The sequence below is a fragment of the Aythya ferina genome (assembly GCF_964211825.1).
Source record: "Aythya ferina genome assembly, chromosome: 1".
Taxonomy (NCBI): Eukaryota; Metazoa; Chordata; class Aves; order Anseriformes; family Anatidae; genus Aythya; species Aythya ferina.
In genome coordinates, this window is record NC_140296.1 from 203,055,043 (window position 1) to 203,074,880 (window position 19,838).

General features: G+C 46.5%; 1 protein-coding gene across 1 annotated transcript in view; it reads right to left on the reverse strand.

The window, feature by feature from the left end:
• Positions 1-1,166: 1,166 nt before the first annotated feature.
• Positions 1,167-19,838, reverse strand: part of LOC311429975 (store-operated calcium entry regulator STIMATE-like) — a 33,578-nt gene continuing 14,906 nt past the window's right edge. The window contains exons 4-8 of the mRNA XM_084506296.1: positions 19,180-19,301; positions 10,273-10,385; positions 9,459-9,542; positions 7,571-7,690; positions 1,167-1,725 (exon numbers count right to left, since the gene is read on the reverse strand). Coding sequence (XP_084362422.1) covers positions 1,612-1,725; positions 7,571-7,690; positions 9,459-9,542; positions 10,273-10,385; positions 19,180-19,301 — 553 coding nt within the window. The 3' untranslated portion in view covers positions 1,167-1,611. The remainder of the gene's footprint in view (positions 1,726-7,570; positions 7,691-9,458; positions 9,543-10,272; positions 10,386-19,179; positions 19,302-19,838) is intronic.

A 19,838-nucleotide genomic window follows, 5' to 3' on the forward strand; every position in this document is an offset into this window, starting at 1 on the left:
ACAAAAAGGCTCTTCCAGAAATACATTATAAGTCTGCACAGCTGCAAGCATAGCCAAGCATGTCAAGTTCACTAAGGGGCATGTGAGACTTTGATTTGCATCTAACACTTCTAAACTACTTTGAAGTTGGGAAAAAACAGCCACCCACAAAACTTCACATCCTCTGAGCCTCACTTTTAAAGGACTAGAGCCCTAAGTGAGAAAAGCCAAACCCTTTAACTACACGCCTGATTAAGGAATAGGGTTTTGGGAATAGGGTTTTCCTATGAAAACAGAAGGGAAGGAAGACTAAAATAAACAGATCTCCTGCCCAACACTTCTGGGGACAGTTTTGCAGTATGCAAGGCCTGCCTATAGCTCAACTGGGTCTACCTGTTTGTACAGTGGATCCTGGATCAGATCTTGCTCTATGGACTGTTCCCTGGTTCGACTCTGCACAGTCAGCCCAGCTGTATCTGCATCCAGTCTGGGAGTGCATTGAGCAGCTGCTCGGGTCTGTTCCCAGGAGAGCTCCAGAATGTTTTGGCATTTTTGCTGTTTATAGACTAACACGGCCTGTTGACAACAGAACAAGGGCAAAGCCCTGCACCTCATGCGTGCCAGGATCTGAGATGACGCATGGATTATCATCACCAGTCTCACTTGAGGCTCTTCTCTTACACCTACAAGGTGAGGGCAGGTTAATGAGGGTTTCAGTGTACTCTTCTGATCTGGCTTTTCAGTATGTTCCTGCAGAGATTTTTCATGATTGTTTTGAGCTAGGTAAAAGGAGTCGACTCCTGTTTCCCAGCAAACATAAGGTAGCAACTGCGATCAATCCCAGATGACTGCTCCTGACTGAATCTAGCACAGGCTGATGTGGCAGCATCAGGTTTTGCACTGAAGTGGCTCATACAACCCATCTACAGAAACTCAGTGCTGGTTCAGCTTTCTGTAAATTTTACAGGACAGCTCTGCTGTGGGGAGCAGCTTGCCTTACAAGGAACACATCAGTTAGACCTCAATAGATCCCACTTCTTTCCCTTTACAGGGTTAAGGTCCCACAAAAATAATAAGCATAATCAAGATAATGTCATATTTGAAGCAGTTTTAGGTCAAACATTTATTGCATTCTTTATAAAACGGTAAAAAAAAAAAAAAAAAAAAAAGCATCAGATCCACTGAGAGTCTTTCCAATTCAAGATATTTAAATACATATTGCAAAACAGTTCTTTTGAGCATCTGTGAATATAAAAGTGTCAGAGTTCAGACGGTACAGGACAGATTCTTTTTCCATTAAAAAAACACACAGCCTTTGGATTTCAGCCTCCAGTCCTGACAGTTATACCCAGCTGGCCAGCCAGAGGAAGTACACATCCATACCCCTAACCTCAACATGCCTGCATGTGTTGAGGTTAAGGTCAGACAGCTAAAGCAGATACTGCTCAAGCCCATACAGGATACTCAGACACCATCCCAAAGAGACCACTGTAGAGGGATGGGTCTACATGAGGCAGGCAACCGGATCTCCACAGATCCACAGGGTTCAACTTGCATTCCCCACCCTGCCCTTCCTTGGCCAGCTCAAGGATCACAGTGCTGCTCCCCTTCCTCCACCTCGTCCCGGTGCTGTCAGATGACCACCTGATAGCTGGGCTGCTTCATCTTCTGATTCGTTCCCTGGAGTCCCAAAGTGTCCTGGTCGCTTTCAGACTGCTCAAAATCCATGTCTGGAGAGAGCAGCACCTGGGGAGGAGAACAGACAGATGATTGCAGAGTCCAAGTACTCAGGCAGACCCAACTGGAGCTTACTGTGCTCTTAATACTGTCAGAAACATCCCCAAGCAGAAGCTTGTGAAGGGGTCAAGCAGCCATGGAGGGGTCTGCTGCAAGATTTCACCCTCCCTGGCTGAGGAGAGAGGTCTTGAGATCACTTTGACTACTCCAGTGACAGCCAGGCCCATGTGGGTACAAACACTATTGCTCCAGTGTCCCAGATCCCCCTCAAAAGCAGAGCAGGCAGCTAAAAGCTCTGACCACTGAGGGGCAGGACTCACACCCTGATATTCACATTCAGTAGCTTTGGAGGAGACGCACAAAAACTAGGCTGCATCTCACAGACATCTGCGCCAAAGGGAGACATTTCCCCAGGCACCCAGCTGCTTGTGATCTCCAGAGCTCAGCCAGGGGAGCAAGCTGAGCTACACTTCATTTCAGCCATGGCCAGAGAGCTCGAGGATGTTGTCCTGGCCTGGCACCACCTTATTTCCACCTAGCACAGGATCTCCTAGCTCAGTCTGAACTGCAGGCGCCAGAACAGCGCACAGACACCTCAGGACGAGCTGTCTGCATGGATAGTATCCACAGCTTGACAGGTTGTTTGCTCAACCCCATCCTATCCCTTCTTTCTACTACAGAAGCCCAGCTTTGTGCAAGAGAAGCCCTACTGTCGTTCAGCCCCAACAGCAGCTGGCCCTAAGTATATTTAATATTCATCAACCCTTCTGCTAGGGCTTGTGTCACACCAGCAGTACCTGGGAGCCAGGCCATAAGATTTCTGGTCAACACTGGTCACACACATCACAAGCCTGGCCAGGTCCTTGGCACCTTAGCACCTGACTCTAGAGAGGCCTCCCAGCACAGTCAAGGGCCTTCAGTTTTATTTCTGAGCCGTACCAGAAGCCCTTTCCCTTCTCTTCCACTTGCCCCATCACAGAACCCAAACAGAATCATTAGTTTGTGGCCAACATGGGGAAGAAAAGTCAGCTACCACACTTCCCTCACCAAAAAAAATGCAGTGAGGCAGCATAAATTTCCCATCCAAGCCTCAGCCCCATCTGATCCTGCTCCAAAGCAGGAACCAATGCCCTATCAAGCCCCCATTCCCATCCCATGGTGGCCCTCCACCTCAACTAAAGGACATCTCAGGGGCTTCCAGCTGAACAGATCCCACTGACAGCTTGGCTAGTCCCAGAGCCCAGCATCCCTTGGGGGAAAAATCAGGAGCACAGGGACTAAATCCCTAAATTTAGTCCTATTGATGGCTACCTCCAGGCCCAGCTGTGAATTAACACACCCTCCACTTGTTCATTTAGGCAGCGTCAGGGCCAGTCACCAGAGCAACTAAACAGGAAAAACAAACTGCAATCAATCAGTGACTTCAAAGAGGCCAAAGGGCCGCAGGGGAAGACTTCCTCCCTATCCTCACACACACTCCAGCCCCTCCATCTGATCTGGTTATCCTCACAGCAGCACGTCAGATATTTCAGATATTTAGGATAGCAGTAGATCAGATTAAGATCTCTCGTTCCTCTCTATCCACCCCCAAACTGGGTCTACACAGATTTGTTGTTGTTCAAGACATCACTGGAAATGTTCCAGCTCTTCTGAGCAAAGATTTCCTCTGTTTAACATTTATATATTGTGATGCTGGCGGACCTGAAAAAACAGGCAGTTAGTCACACGCAGCGTTATAAATCACTGAAGTCTGACAGGCTGCAACAGGCTGTCTTTGGGGTTTGATGAGCTGGTAATTTCGGTGGCTTTCAGCTGCAAGCTCAAACCCTCTCGCAGTGCCTGCTACATCAGCTATGGTTGACTAAGCTTTGGGATCCCGACCCATTCAGGCTGCTACCTGCCCCCTGTATGGCTCATACGAGGCTGCTTGAGCCAGCAGTCCTCCGGTAAGCTTACCATAATTCCCTGGGGAGCTTCATCGTGAGAAGACATCTCATCCCTGCGACAGTCATGGCTCACACCCTCAGATATGGCTTTTTGAACAGTTTTCAGCACAGCTTGGCCAAGGCACTTCCCTTACAGATGCACCCAGGCCAGAGGCACAGCTAGGAACAGACCACAGCTTCGCAGTCCCAAAACAAGGTGCTGCTGTCTCACCAGGCAGTCCTCAAGTACTTCACACATTCCTCCCCACACAAGGACAGCAGCTTGCAAAACAATCCAGGTCATGTTACACAAAACAACCCAGATCATGCTAATGAAGTAGGGCTGGCCCTATGTTATGCCAACCTCAACTGTCCAGGAGAAGAGGCTTCATTACTGGTTTGGGACCCTTCCACGCAGACCCTTCGGATGATCCAGTCTTCTCAGCAGCAAAGAAAGAAATTAAATAGAGTGATAAGAGCTGAGACATGAACTGGAAAACAGAGAAGCCCAGGGACTACCTCCCTGCAAGCAATAGAAATTTGTTTGCCTAAAACTCTACCAGACTGATGCGTAGGCAGGAACCATCTCACCTGCCTCCTACATCTGAGCTCAGATGAGTTGCCACGTATCAGTGGGACAGACTCCTTCCAGAGGCACTCATCTTCATTTAACTTCTCCTAATGAGCAAGCACCCAAGCTCATCCTAGGCTTGATCTATTTAAACATCAGCTCAGTTAGCCAACAAGCAGGACAAGCTCGTTCTCGGAATATTTTTCAATATTTAAAGCAAACAGTAGAGGTATTGGCATTCATCAGCACCTCCAGTCTAGCATGTGGCCAAAAGTTACAGTTCCTATGGAGGTGATTAGGATTGGTGTTGAACTCCACAATAACTAAAGACAGGTCCCACGCAGCGTCCCAGCTTTCCTCCCAGCCTTAAACCAGCCTCCAGTTTCACTCTGGTGGCTCCTAGAAATACCACTGCTGTTAGAACTAATTTTGCTTTAATGCTCATCTCTCGAAATGTAAGCTTTCAAAAAGAAAGAGCAGAAACTCACCCACCTCCCTGGGGAAAAACAAAACAAAAACAAGTCCAAAAAGATCAAATAAAGCATGATAAAAACTGAGTTGTTTTCCTGAGCGTAGAAAACAAAGAAGCCACTGATTAGATCTAAAGTTTATCGACGCTCACAAGGGCAAGGGAAAGAGATTTGGGTCAAGGGCAGGACACATGCAAAGCAGAAATAAATCCGTGTATTGAATGCATTTCCCCAGCCTGCATAGCACCAGATTCAGACCAGTACTCCTGAGACCTCTCTTCATCCCACCAGAAGGCAAAAAAGGATGGCATGAACATTTGTGGATTGCTAAGTCTCTTCTTGCTACCCAGCTGGCCTACCAAAACAAAGGCCAAACTGACTTTTCCCGCTACCCCTATGTTAAATGCTGAGTGCAGGTTTTTAACAGGTTAACTCCCTGTCCCCGCCTTTTCCAAACTCCCCCTCCTTCTCCAAAGACAAACTGCAAGTATGAGTGAAAATAATGACACTAGTGGCAAGATAGGCAGAGAGCTGAAATTCAAGAAGGTAGCGTGATGGGGAGCTGTTGGCGCCTGCTGCTAGACAGCCCTGATGAACCCTGATAAACCACAGGACATCAGCCTCAGACAGCCCTGCCCTGCTTGGAGAGGCTTCCCAGCTCCCTCTCCCCTGTAGCCAGGCATGAGGAGAGGAATTCCCCCACTTGCACAGGTTATTAGCAGCAAGGAGACCAGAAAACCCTCATTTTCTGGTTTGGAGCCTAAATCCCAGCCAACCCAGCTGTAGCGCTAGCCAGCCAAAGAGATCTTTAACTCACAGCCTGAAAGTGATGACAAAGCAGGAGCCTACAGCTACACCTCAAGGCCCAATGCCAAGAAGCAGAATTGGAAAAGAAGGTCATTCATTTGTTGTTTTTATTTTATTTATTTTATTTTGTTTTAGCATCCTTCCCTGACCAAACTATTTTTAGTAGAGCTGGATCAGAGGCACAGGAGCATAAGGAGGCAGACCCTGCAGACAGCTCTGATGGGGTGCCTTTCACCCTGATAGCTCCCGGGGCAATCAGAGTTTCAGGACTGACAGCTGGCTTGCATGCTGAAGGTCTCAGCAAAAATTTGTCTGAGAAAAGGAGTCAAATACTTGGAACCTGGGTGAAGCCTTCAACAGCAAGGGTCACCCTGTGGGAGCCCCATTTCCATCACTTGAAATAACCTACATCAAGCTATCTGAAGAGCCTTAGCAAGCAGAGATTGACAGGCATCTTCCCTTTAGATTATCCAAAAACTGAGCTAGAGGCCACAAAACCAGCAGAGCAAGGCAGAGGGCCAACTCCATTCCCACAGAGATCCAGCAACTCCGACACCATCAGTATATCCACAGCAGCAGCAGCCTGAAGGCTTCCATGACACCTATGAGGCTAGATTATCCATGTTTAGGTCACAATGGGTTGGAAAGGAGGCTGGAGTCTCAACTGGAGATGCCACCTCCTTGCCCTTGCTTCTGAGCTGGGGTAGTTTTAACAGATTTTAAACCTCCAGGAACACAACAGCATACCCAGTGAATGAGGCAAATCTTCACCACCAGCTCTGAGCCAACCTCCAACCTAACTTTTCCAAGGAAATACCATTCTTAAACATCATCCACCACCAAGAAGCCAGGATTGTGCCATAACCAGGGAGAAGTTTGTGCACAGAATTAATCCACCTTTAGCATAGTGTGGCTTGGGTTGGAAGGGACCTTAAAGGCCACCCAGTTACAACCCCCTGCCATAGGTAGGACACCTCCCAGTAGACCAGGTTGCCCAAAACCCCATCCAGCCTGGCCCTGAACACCCGCAGCAGAGTTTCTCTGGACAAGGTAGGAGCTCCTAGTTAGCTGTGCTTTGAAACTGAGGACTCCTATCTAGATGTACTGGTACTGCTCAGCTCAGACCTCTTTTCCTTCCCCGCATCAATACAGATTTCTCAAGGATGCCCCAGCCATGCACACAGCTCAGGAAACTCCCTGGGACACGCTGCTCACATGTTTTCGGTAACCTTGCCAAGCTACAACTGTTTATCTGGAGAACAGGCCAGGAGGAATGACTCACTTGTCTCACCAGCTGCTTGCATCTGCCTGCCCTTCCTGCAGGAAGGATTCCTCCGATGCTGGATCCCCAGCAGCAGCAACCAGCTCCCCACTGCACCTCTGAACCATCAAATCCACCGCTGCTGGGTGGACCATGAAGCACACCCTCAAACACGACTACCTCTACATGCACTGCAATGTTGCCAGTAATCAGCCATCCCATTCAGTAGCACAAGAGCAGAGTGTAAAGAGAGCTCAGAGCAAGAGCTATTTCTGTTCATCCTAAATTCCTCAGCAGAAGCTACTCCAGGAGCAAGCCTGCAACTGCCAGAAGCTATTTTATCTTAGCAGGTCTTGCCAGCCAGCTGCCGATACCAGGAGTCATACAATGTGCACTCTGAAACCAGGGCTGGGAGCCAGGGGAAGGAAGGGAATTCAACCCAGTGGCTCGGGTTGTGGCTGTAGCCCAAAATCTGATGGGAAGCACAGACTACCTGCCTGGCAAGCTGTGTATCATTAATAATGAGAATAAAGCCTGCTGGTCTTGAAGTGTTCCACTTCCACCCCATCCCTTGCTCTCCTTAACTTTAAGGTCAAGCTCAGACTGCACCAAACAGTTTTCTATAGCTACAAGGCCATTATCAATCTGAATAACTCAAGGAAAAAAAAAGGAGGACACTAGGAGCAAAACAAGCTCTTTGAAGCCAAGACTGACCACAATTAATGATGGCAAAGTTGAGTGACAGCACGGGGGTGCCCACCAGCTTCAGCCTGCCACTCCAGGCCAGCTCTTCCTGGTCTTTGGACATCTTTGGTCTTACCTGAGATTCCTCAGTTCTCCTCGCCCGAGGGGTTTCTATGGATCCATTGATGTCCAGGCTGTCTTTCTGCTTGTAGTATTTCCTCATGATCAAGCTGTCCACAACCCAGAACATAATGGCCTTGGGGAGGAAGGAGTTGCATAAATTAGACTACAGAGACCAAAATACAAAGACAACTAAAACTTTTTCTTTTTCTCATCTGGATTCTCCAGATCTCCAGTTCCCAGCAATCTGAGCTGATATCCAAAATAATCCTTCATTATGTGTCTGTAGAGGTTGGATGAGGCAAATTCCCGAGGTCCCTTCCTCACATAAATTGTCAATTCCCGATTTGCTGGGGACCCAGTGAAAACAGGCAGTGATAGCCAGGTTTCTGCCAGAAGTAACCTTTGAACCAGCTCCTATTATCTGCTCTGTCTGTACCACTTTGAGAATGAGGTCATTTTTATGAGAACCAGTTTGCTTTTGAATAAGGAAGCTCACCATGGGGATGGGAGGAGAGGTACAGGCAGGTAAATTCAACTCTCCCAGTGCTCCATCCATTTTAAGAGTCACAAAGAGTAAAAGTCACTGCTTGTCCAGGAGAGATCCTAATGCTAACATCTTGTTCTCACTTCCCATCTTGGTAGGAACTGAGCTGCAGCTCAAATATTCCTCAGGACTAGGGGAACTAGGAACTCCTGAGCTTTTGCCAAACTAGTTTTGAGGATATCAATTGTTTTGGTAACCCAAACACCTTTCAACATAGTAACTTAATCTACGCAAATGGCTCATGCAGGACAAATTGCTTTATAGTCAACTTCAAATTCTGAATTACAGTTCTTTACTCCCTACACCTATTACACCTATACCTATTACAAAAGCTTCAGCACTTCTGTTGATGTGATGTTTTTATACATTTACTAATTTTTGTGAAGGTGACATCACAGCTTTACAACACTCAGTTGGACAAAGACCATGTCCAGCAGATCTACTCCTGACAACACCCAACACCTGTCTGAGCATTCACATCTCTTGCTTTAGCATCCCTTTGTACCCATATTGCATTACAACAACATCTATACAGCACACGGTCAATCTGCTGCCCTCATACATAGAACATTTGCAGAGAGACCTATCTGAATCTGTCATGAACTTCAGAAGACTGATGAGCTCCCAGGACAACCAGATTACTACTTTAGTGGGACTCCAGCCTCTATTTCTGAGGAAGAGAGGTTTTTTGGCCACTCTTTAATAGCCTTGTTAAATATAAAAAGAACTTTTTTTTTTGTTGTGGTTGTTCAGGCTTGAGTACAAATAAGATGCGTTTGAGATATCTGAAGCCCTGTGCTGTTTGTAAGGACTCTTCACTTGGCATGTACAACAAAGGATATCAAGTTGTTTTTTCCTTCTCTGGCTACAGTACACTTCAAAAAAGTTCTCTTGATCAAGGACAGCCTTTTTGTCAACAGATCACAGCAAGAGGACAGCTTTTTGCTCTTCAGGTGCACAGAATTATCTTCATTTTCTTTCCACCCCTCTCCCACAGGCATTTTTCTTTTACCTCCAACCGAAAGCACAGCAGGTTGCCAAAAGTCACTACTGACTATAAGCCATGCTATAGTCACTTAATGGGCTTTGGGGCATCCCTGTACCTGCAACTTGCTGCTGAGGTGCAGTTCTCAGCTGATGAGCCTCAACTTTCCCCCAAAAGTAAAAAATAAGCCACCCAGCATCTTGGACAAGTGAAATACTTCTGGTAAGAAGTATTTTTACTTCCACTCCCCTCTTCTCCCATTCACTTCAATTACTCAAGGCTGCCCCAAGCCAGATCCTCTACACTCTCCCCTTTGGAAGGCACCACAATTTCCAAACCACCTTATCCAATATTTGCAGAGGCATAACTTACATTAACTATAAAAGGCACAACAAGCATGACCAGGACGAGCTCCAACTGGGGGTTTGGGATGTAACTCAGGAGGATCTGCTGAAGCTGCAGACAGGAAAAGAAAAAAAAAAAAAAAAAAAAAAAAAGAGATTTAGAAGCATTTGATTCTGTATAGAGCAAGAAGCGAATACTGCTGATCTTTCAGTTTAACTACCCATGGCAACAACTGATGGGACTGTCCTTGACTCAGCTGCAAAGTAGGAACACCAGCCATGCACAAGGTGCATGGACAGGAATCCAGCAGCATCTCTGGAGCTAGCAAAGTGCTGCTGAACACATTCACATGCAGTCACATACTAGATCCTAAAGTCTAATGACCAGCACAGTTACCATGAGGTACCATTCAGAAACAGGGGTTGAAGGATGGGATACTGCTTTGACAGAGGTGAATTTGGAAAGAACTACGAGCCCCACTAGTTTAGACATGAGATCACAAATAACAAACTGACTTGACAAGATAATGTGGAAATCCCCTGGCAGAACTGTAGTAGCTCAGCCGCCAACCCAGCCCATTTTATCCTTCCAAGGATGGAGGAGAAAGCTAAAGAAAAGCCTTATTCCACTAATTTTTGACTAGCAGGAGAACATACCAGGAGCCAAGCAGTTATGAAAGTCATGTTTTCCCCAAATTAAGTAATAGCTAATTATCAAAGAACTGTCGACAAGTAATAGGGATTAAAGACCTACCATGATGTGAACCATTAACAATGCAAAGCTGACAAGAAACAAGCTGCAGCAGCTGTAGCTAGAAAAAAAAATGCACTGGGGAGCTTACCTTTGTCCAACCAGGGATAAGCAGGACAAGGCTGATTGCAGTCTTCTCAAAAACCATTATCAGCAAGTAGAGGATACACTGACCAATCCAGGCAGCAGCTTGTGGAGGGTCACCTGGAAAAAACAGGACATTGCATCTGACACAGGACAGGAGGAGACAGCCTTGCAGAGAAATTGCCTCGTGTCTGATACCCAAGTTGATCAGAGGGACAAGGAAAGGGTTCCCATATTGCAAATTCTGCAGTGAGACAAATGCTCACCTGCAAAGAAAAAGTTATAATGATGGAGAGATTCCATAGCTGTATGACCACGCACCTGGAGTAAAAGGTTTTGTTGTCCCTACTGGATCCAGAGATCGTTACTCCACTGAAGATCAAAACATGACAAGATCTAAGCCCAAAGCTTTCTAATTTATCATTTCAAAAATCAAATCTAACTTGAAGAAATTTTAGTAGGCTTGCAAAGATGCATCCCTCACTAGTTGCAGCACATTTTGCAAGCTGATATAGAGAAACAAGAGCAGAAATAAAAAGGTGCTCCCCATTTCCATTCGTGCAGGCTCCCTGTATCAGGGCAGCTCTCTCGTACTGCAGTTGTGCTTTTGAACTGAGCTTGGCTTTAAGCAAGAGAGCCATCCCTCTAGAAACCACTTTTTCCACTCATTTGAGAAGTGCCTTACAAGGCAGGCAGGCACCTTCAGAGGGGCACAGCCTGAAGCCCCCAAATCCCCCGTGTTCCTCCAGCAGCCCCAGCACTCGCTCAAAAACCACATATCTGGCAGCCAAACCTGGGCTCTCTGGAGCCACAGCACAGCAGCATCACAAGTGCCTAATCAGAGAGCTATTCCTAGTAACTTTAAGGAGATTATAACCCCAAATAGGGTTTGTAAGAGATGATCCAATCTCCTCCACTTGGGGAAGGAAGCACAGAGCCGTGGAGATGTTCCCCGGTTTCAGCCACCGATGGGCACTGCAGATACCCAGCCCATGGTGTTGAGCTATTTTGAGCTTGAAGGGACACAGGGACAAGGGGAGAAATCCCTGGTTGTACAAGGCAGCAAGTACCCATGTGCTTAAAGCACAGAAGACTAAAAATCTTGCACAGAGAGGAAGCTTGAAAGTTCAGAAATCTCAAAAACACCTTGCTCCTCATGGTTCCTCACAAGCAAGCACTGTTCTGGGGCATCAGTACTTTGGTTCCAGGGTACCAGAGACTTCATTTCTCTTCACCTTGGCAAACCAAGAGAAGTTTGCAAAGACAGATTTTTCCCCCAAAATTTTTTCTACCCTCTTCCAATGGGCAGTTTTATAGGCATAGCTCAAAAACCCGGCCCATTTTGATCCGTATTTTAGTCTGATAAACCTTTGAATTAAAGCTTGTCCCAAATGCAATCCCCAGAAAAGTGCACTGAAGTGTGCACTGAAGTGTGCTTCCTTCCCCAAGTGCACTGAAAAGTGCCAGACTGATGCTCTTCTATACAAGGGTCAGTCAGTACCCTGCACACTCCTCTGTCAAAAAATAAATTTATCACCTACAGTCTTACCTGCTCAGTTTTCAGCAACAGTCCAAAAAGTTTCCTCACCACCAATTTCAACACAGGAAGCATAAGCTTTCAGCCCTAAACAGAATGATTTTTTTTTTTTTTGCTGATGGAGTGAATGGCTGGTTATGCGACACTAAGCAAGAGACAGGGGCTCCATTGCTCCTGTTTTTTACAGCTATTCACTAAAAAAGAATCAATGCTAATTAAATATGAATGCTTCCAATGGAGTACTTACCAAGTAATAATTAAAAGCATATTTGTATTGTTAGCAATGATAATGGTACCGTATCTATTACATGTGCTTGCTTCAGCCCTCTGTAAGTACCCTGCCAGCAGGTTATCTCCTTCCCATGTCACCAGAATACCTTGGGTCTGCAAAACCGAGCCACAGTATCTGGCTTGGGAAAGATGCAGCATTTCCTCTTACCACTCAAATTCAAAGATAATCCCTGGCAACACTTGTCTGCAGAGGAATGGGGCCAGAATTTGGAATTGCATCCGTGCAAGAGAACCCAACCCGCTGCGGGAGGTGGGCACGATCTCATTTTGGATGGGAGCAGACTGGGAGCCGTGCCCTGTTTTTCTCAGCACGGTGCTGCTGTGACACACCAAGGGAAGCCCACACAAGCAGCTTGCAAGAGCAGATGTGTCCAAACCACAGCTCATACCTCCGGTCGCAGAGACCAGCAGCATGTGCCAGGATTTAGGAAGAGCTGGGGCCTGACCAAAGGCTGGGAGAATCCACTTCCCAGGGAGAGCCACACAGGTTTACGTGCGTGTTTGTCCTTTTTCTGTCATTTGTTAGCAATGTAACAAAATATTTGCAAAGAAGCAGAGGCATCCAGATGGCGTCTCCGTGCCAGAGACCTCCATCCATCCCTACCTCTTAAATACCCAAAACCATGACTGAGAAGGAAGGGAAGGAGAGGAGAGGAAGCTGTGGCTGCAGGAAGCTGCCGAGCCACGAGGCCAACCAGCAGCGAGCCAGAGCAGCAGGCAACCGCTCAGAGAGGGGGGAGCCAGGGAGGTTACGTGCAAGGGCAACCAGCAGAGCCCCTGGGACTTTAGAAAGCACACGGCTGCACTGCCCGGCAGGCAGCAGCTTTCTGGGTGGTCTGTGGGGGGGAGAGAAGCAATTAATGGTGCTCTGCAATTAAAGTCTGCTCCTCAAGCACTCGCAGCCTCTGGTGCTGTCTGATCTCTGGCATAGGTTGGATATAGTGTGTTTTTTTTTTTTGGCCAGGGACCCCAAGACCAACCAACCCTGCCACGAGCCCCCAGGTTACCATTGTCCATCAAAGCTCCGAGTACAAATGGACCAGGAAAACAAACACATCTGATATTTCCTTCCTGCGCTTGGACTCCTTCCCTTTCACTCTGTGTTGTCAGCTGTGGTGCTCCATCCCCCCTGGGGAAGCAGGGACAGCGGCCACAGCACCCCTTGCTAAGCTGCTCTTCTGCACCACAATCGCAGCAGCACTTACAGCATACCACTGGTGTCCCAGCCTGCCTGAAAAGCACCAGTGAATCTAAGGTATCCCAAATATCTACCCCCTCAAAGCCTTTTAGTGAGGGGGCATTGCTCTTCCATTACCACAAACCACTTGGTTTTGCGTACCAGACAGCCCTGACACCCTGAGCAAATCATCTCCACAGGCAGGTTTTGGTGATGCAGGCTGAGATCCGGACACCAAGGGAAACACCCTGCTTCCTAACCCAGCCAGGGCACAGACTCACCCACTTCAAAGGTTAAGACCTCCTCACCCAAGACACTTTCCCCTCACCATCAGTTTGAAAAAAAAAAAAAAAACGACAAAAAACCATGCACTTTTCCCTCCATGACTTTTAAACAGGATTTTGTAAAAGCCTGTTTGGTAGTGCTTTTTTTGTTTGTTTGTTTTTGTTTTTTGTTTTTTTTTTTTTTTTTCCCCTCTCCTCCTACGTAGCCTTCATATTATGGAAGCCCACCATCTTCAAAAGCCACAGGCCTGCCCCAGTTAGGCCAGCTTCACCAGTTAATTGGGTGCATGTGTAAATGGGATAGAACCTGGGCTACCAAATGGGGTGAATCTGTGCTCCTTACTCCCCACCACAAATGGTCAAATGTGCCTCCACCCCAGCACAGGGCATCAAACATTCAGACTTGTCACTCTTGATCCTTCTTCTATCACCTGAATGTTTATTTAGCAATTAAGTGGCCAGGGTGAAACAGTGGAAGGATGTGCAGAGACTCACAGACCCGTGTAGAGGCCAGCTGTGGCTCTAAGCCTAAACCTTAAGCCTAAAGTTGCTACTGTCTTGCAACCCTTACTATCTTAGTGTCTTTTTTCCCCTCTTAGATTGAGATTTTTCAGACTACTGGATGAGATGTTTCTGCACAGGAATCCATCCCGAGGCACAAAATTAGACTGCTTTATTTCCACTCCCTGGCAGGAAGACCAGAGGGTGTCCGCAGACCTTTTTTCCAGCATCTTGGCCTCCCAAGGACAGCAGGCTGCTCAGTACTGAAGTAACTGATGACAAAGATTTATGACTTTGGCCATAAATACAGAGGTTTGTTTCCTCTTCACCAAGCAGCTCATCTGGCTGCTCCTTACCTCAGCGAGGTCACCCAAGTCTAACTTCTCACCAACTTGTGCCAGTAACACACACACACCTCTATCTGCTGGTATCTCATGGGGGAAGACATAACCTTCAGCATGGTCCCCAGCCAAGTCCAGAAGTCAGACTGGCCATATCTCCTTCTCTCCAGTCAGGAAATGATGCTAGAGAACTTGAACTGGCCACAGCACCTCACTGAGGTTTGGTTTTCTACATACAGTTGGCCAGAGGCATCTTTAGAGGCAACTTAATGTCTTTAATGGACAAAATGTTGTCTAGAAGTACTTTAGTCCATGAATGGGAGAGGATTCTCCTTACATTATCATTTCCATCAGAAAAATTCAGGTGAGTGCCGACGAGGCTGTTCCTGCCCTACAAGACAGCCAGCCAACAAGACCTGATCCGTGCCCTGGAGACTAGAACTAAATAAATGCTCTTGTCTTTGCTGTGAGCTTCCCTTTCCATGCAAAGGTGAGAGGAACAGGTGTAAGGGATCTCTGCAGGCTCTGCATCTCATCTGCTAGGAGCCACGTACCGTGCTCCCTTTGAGCCAACCCCTGGAGCAAGGGCAGATTTTTCCCCCCCAGTCCCAGTGGGAAGGTAACCTGCTACCTCAGCTCTCCCCACCAACCTCTCCTTTTGGCTGTATGAGCACTTTGTTCAATCCTCCTTACAGCCAGCTCCCACCATGGCAGAAATAAGTATCTCCCTTAGCCTTTAATCCCAACTGACGCACACTGCATGTTGACCAACCTCCTCCAGCAGCGCTGCTGGTGCTCCCCACCCTACCCCACCACCAGCAATAGCTCCTGGGGGCACACCTAGGATCACCAGTGCCTGCAGCAGCCTCACAAACACATCTCATGTTCTCCTTCTGTCTGTGTTTGAGCAAAACCAGCACTGCTTGAGGCATTTCAGTTGTTACCACTCAATGGGACTAGTTAAAAATCCAGGCTGTCTAATGTTCCAAGCTGTCAGAGCCCACATGCTACTGCCAGACAGCTTTATTTACGGTCTTTTGGGGACTATGCATGCACTGAGCAGGTAGGAAAAAGTTTAACCAGAGCCAGAGGAGAGGGAAAGTGAAAAAGTGAGGAAAAGTTAATATTTAAAAGCACTGAAAGAAATGTTGGGTGAGATGGAGATAGAGAAAGTCAATAGAAATTCTTCATGGAGAGATACTTAAATGGCACCTCCAAAACAAAAGGAATGTAATTATTGATGCTAAGTGCAGAGCAGGATAAGAAATAGCAGTAAAGCATCTGACTCACACAGGAGTGTTCACTTGGAGGGCCAGACCAGGTTTTCAGAGACTGCGTGCAAAAAGCACTTCTACCAGCTCTGGGCAGGACAAGTTGGTGTCAGAGCAACCAGTGGGCATCCCACTCAGCCCCAGTTTGCAGTGTCACCATTATTTTGGGTCTTTAACCCTTGGAGATATTGGTGTTAAAACGGGGTAAGCACTGGTGTTCCTCATGGACCACATCCTGGAGGGTCCAAAAGTTTGCACAGCTGCTTAATGCAAGGGACCTGACCGTGCACTCAACCATTTGAGGATAATCCCCAGCTCCTTCCTTACTCTTTCCCCCCTGGTCCTAGGGGTGGAAAGACCAAACATACTAAGGACAAAACATCCCCTCAGGTTAAAGCTATTTTCAGCAGTATTTCCTCAAGCATTAGCAGCCAGCTCCCTTGGCTGCTTCGGGACGTGGGAATATTTGTTATGGAAATTTTGTACAATATCACAGCAGGGCCAAAAGCAGCCTACACAGGTCCTCAGTTAAACTCCGCAGCTGGCACGGAGCACGCTCTCCTATAACTAAATTTGACCAACAGAGTTCAATAGGCCACTAAACAGACTTTATAGGCCTCCAAGCAACATGCCTTTCCATTTCCAGACAGAAAATGAACAAAGCTCAGACAAGGCGGTGACCACAGCCCTACACAAACCCGTCTCCCTGGAGGCTTCTTCCAACAAGGACACCCACTTTTCCTCCCATCATTTCTTAATGCTCCTCTCAGCATTTGGCTTGCACATTGCAGAAACCACACATTAACGCGAATTCATAGCATTTGTTTACCTTCAAGTATTATTTTAGATACTAGTGAGTTGATGCATCTGCAGCTTAGGCTGTTTTGCTCTCCTCCCTGCAGGGTTCCCCATAGGAAGAGCACCTCCAGACGTGGTTTGCTGCTGCCCTGCTGGAGCAGTGGTGTCCTGAGGACCCGTGGAGCAACCACTGCTTCCCAAAGCCTGCTCTAACCAAGGTGAAGACTGAATATCTCCAGTCTTCAGAGCCAAGCAACTTCAGAAGACATAGCAGCCTTTTCTAAGGCAGCTTCCTATGCTAAAAGGCAGCCCAAAGAGCAATCAAGGGCTGCCAGGTAAAGCTGGAGGAACAGCAGGATAAAGTCTTTAACTCTCTGCTGGCTAAAACCAGGTCATTCCTGGCTGGAGCTGTCTTTGGCTGAAGGCTTCAGCACAAGAAGAGGCTGATCTCAGAATGGGTGTCTCTTTTTTTTTTTTTTTTTTTTTTTTTAAAAGTTAATTTTTAAGAGCTCGGTTCTGGACTGCTGGTGGCTTGAAAGAACGACCCAGGTTTAGAGGATTTCCCTTCCCTCCTCTTTGCTGCTTTATATTTTTGACATTAATATTATTAACATAACTAATATAATCATATTATTAATCCAGCTATTGCTGTCATGCAAGGAAAACTACCTGGGGCCAAGAAGACAAGGAAAACAACCTCAGAGCAGGACTGCTGGAGCCTCAGAACATAACTACAGGCATTCGTACAGGTTGCAGGGATGCAGCCAAAAATTGAAGTGTCCAAAAAGAAGCAGTTGCAAATGATTTTTGCTTGAAGACCATGCAGGTGGATGGGTACTGGCTATACAGGAGGAAGACAACTGTTCCCTCCTGATAGCTGAAGCAATGGCAGTGTCTGCAGCACAGATTTGGTGTTTTCCTGGTATTCCTGCCCTTCTTTCTTTGCAGGACTGCAAGAGAAGCTTTCAGGATAACCGTAGAAAGCAATGCAAGTCTGGTACAGCAATTAGTCCAGAAAATGAATCATATTTCTGGAGCCTGTATCAGACCAAACAAAGCTTGCCAGCATCTTCCAGACCAGCCTGGAAGTTACTTAACACCCGAGATGAGGATAACAGAGTTTTTCTTCCCGAGCCCTGCAGCAGGATGGTGTTAGGTGGCAGTCCAATATCACGTCTGGTTTTTTCCATCCTGCTCACTCTGGCTGGAGACCTGCACATGAGATATTTAATCCCCCATTCAGGAGCTCAACTCAAGCAACAGCAGAAACTAATTTTTGTTAATGAAAGCAAGATTTCCTCTCTCCTCATTGGAGAGAGCCGTTTCTGTAGTCGAAGCCAGCCTCCTCGAGGGGGGAGCTCCAGCTCCACATAAGTTTATTACTGCTCCAAGAGGTGAAGGCGAGCTGTCAGTGCACTTTAACGTTTCCTTGCTTCTGTTCAGCTGCAGACGTGGCGTGTGAGGCTGTGCTCTGGGATGGCTGTGGTTGGGCTTTGAGTCCTCGCTGCTCAAAAAGAGGAAAAAAAAAAAGCCAGTCCCTGACCCAAGAATATCTGTATTGCTCTGCTGTCTCCTCTGAATGATTTTGTTGTGCTGTGCTTGGATCCTCAGCTATTTCACAGGGGCTGCCTTCCTCACGTCCCCCGCAAATAGATCTCATTGATGCTGTCAGGATGCTCAGCTTGCTTGGGGTGAAGCTGTTCTGGAGACCACTGGAGCCTTTAAAGCCACCCTCAGGCAGGACTAAGAGCCTGTTCTGCCTGCAGATGTTTCCTCTGTGTCACAAACCCAGCCATCCCCTCCATCCTGTGCTGAAACCCATTTACCCAGGCACAGCCCTCCCCTCTTACACACTGAACATGAGTCTGAGCTAAAGCTACGAGTCAGTGGGGTCCCTGCACTCATCTCGCTTCAACCCAAATCTCACAAGCTACTAAAAATACGAAGCAGTGGGACCACCTTCTGAATAGACTTCACGATTAAGGTCTTGAGGGTGGAAAAGCTATTGGTACAAATAGGGTGTATTTTCTAAGTATAAAGATGGACTCATCCTTATATTAGATATAATGTAAAGAACTCACCTTTACATTATATTCAATGTAAAAACAGCCCCAAAGGTTCCTTCTCCCTTTACAGCAGCACGGAGGAGCGCTGCTCTCCTCTTTCTGAGGAGAAGTGCTACCCTCTAGTGGGGCTGCCTGAGAAAGGTTTGGTTTTGATTTTTTTTTTTCCCTCCCTTAGGGCAGGAATCGAAGCAGAGAGGCTGCCAATCTTTTAAAGATTTAGGGGAAACAGAAGAAAAAAAAAAAAAAAAAAGAACACAAAGAGAACCCTACAGGAAAAAAAAAAAAAAAAAAAAAAAAAACCAGACAAAAAAACAAAACAAAACAAAAAAAAAAAAACAACAAAACAGCACATCCAAGCACTTTAATTTATCACGCACATGTCCTAGGGCATATGAAACCCCCAAGGACACTTTCAGCCTCTCATCCCCAGCCTGCTCTGCCCAAGAACATTTACCACAGCAGAGTTCCCACAACCTAGAGCTGTCCCAGCACGCAGCATGCTGATAGCTACAACAGCCTGCTAGCACCTCAGAGGAGAGGTAACAAAAGCAGGTTGCTCCCACATTTTCTCCCTAAACTGCCATTTTTTCTCCCCATTCATAGAAGAGAGCAAGCAAGCCAGCTCTGTGCAGATGAGTTGACCCCTACCATATTCCCCGAAGACCAGGTACGTGTACTTCTGGTGCTGCACGATCCAGGAGACAACCTTCACGCCCAGCCAGATCAGCAGCATCCCCAGCGTGGCATCAAGGATGAAGTTAATGAGGTAGCTGAGAGCAGAGGAAAAGGCCACTCGGTAAAGCTGCAAAATTCAGGGTTTCAGCTGTGTTCTTAAGGCTATATAGAAGTATATTAACAAATCTTTTATTTCCATATGGGAATCCATCAAAAGAAAACAAACAAGATTTCAAAATCCTTATTTTCCTATTTTATTGGAAATTTTCATTTTATAAAAAAATAAATATAAAGTAAAATAAAAGTATTATAAAACATAGTATATTCTATATTAGTATAACAATATTTAACATAATACATTGATGTTAATAGATTAATTTAATATATTTGTATTGAAACAATTATATAATATTAGTTTATATAATAAAAAACAAAAAATATATATATAAATAAATCCCCTTTCCTATTTTATTGGATTTTCCTATTGCCTTACCAGCAATTTAAGTTTAAGAGCCCACTCCACAGAGGATGGAGGAGGCTCCACCATTTCTCTAGCATTGTTCATTTATTCACACAGTATTAATTGCTTTTAGGGCTAGCCTTGCTTAAAAGATTACCTCTCACCCCTCCCC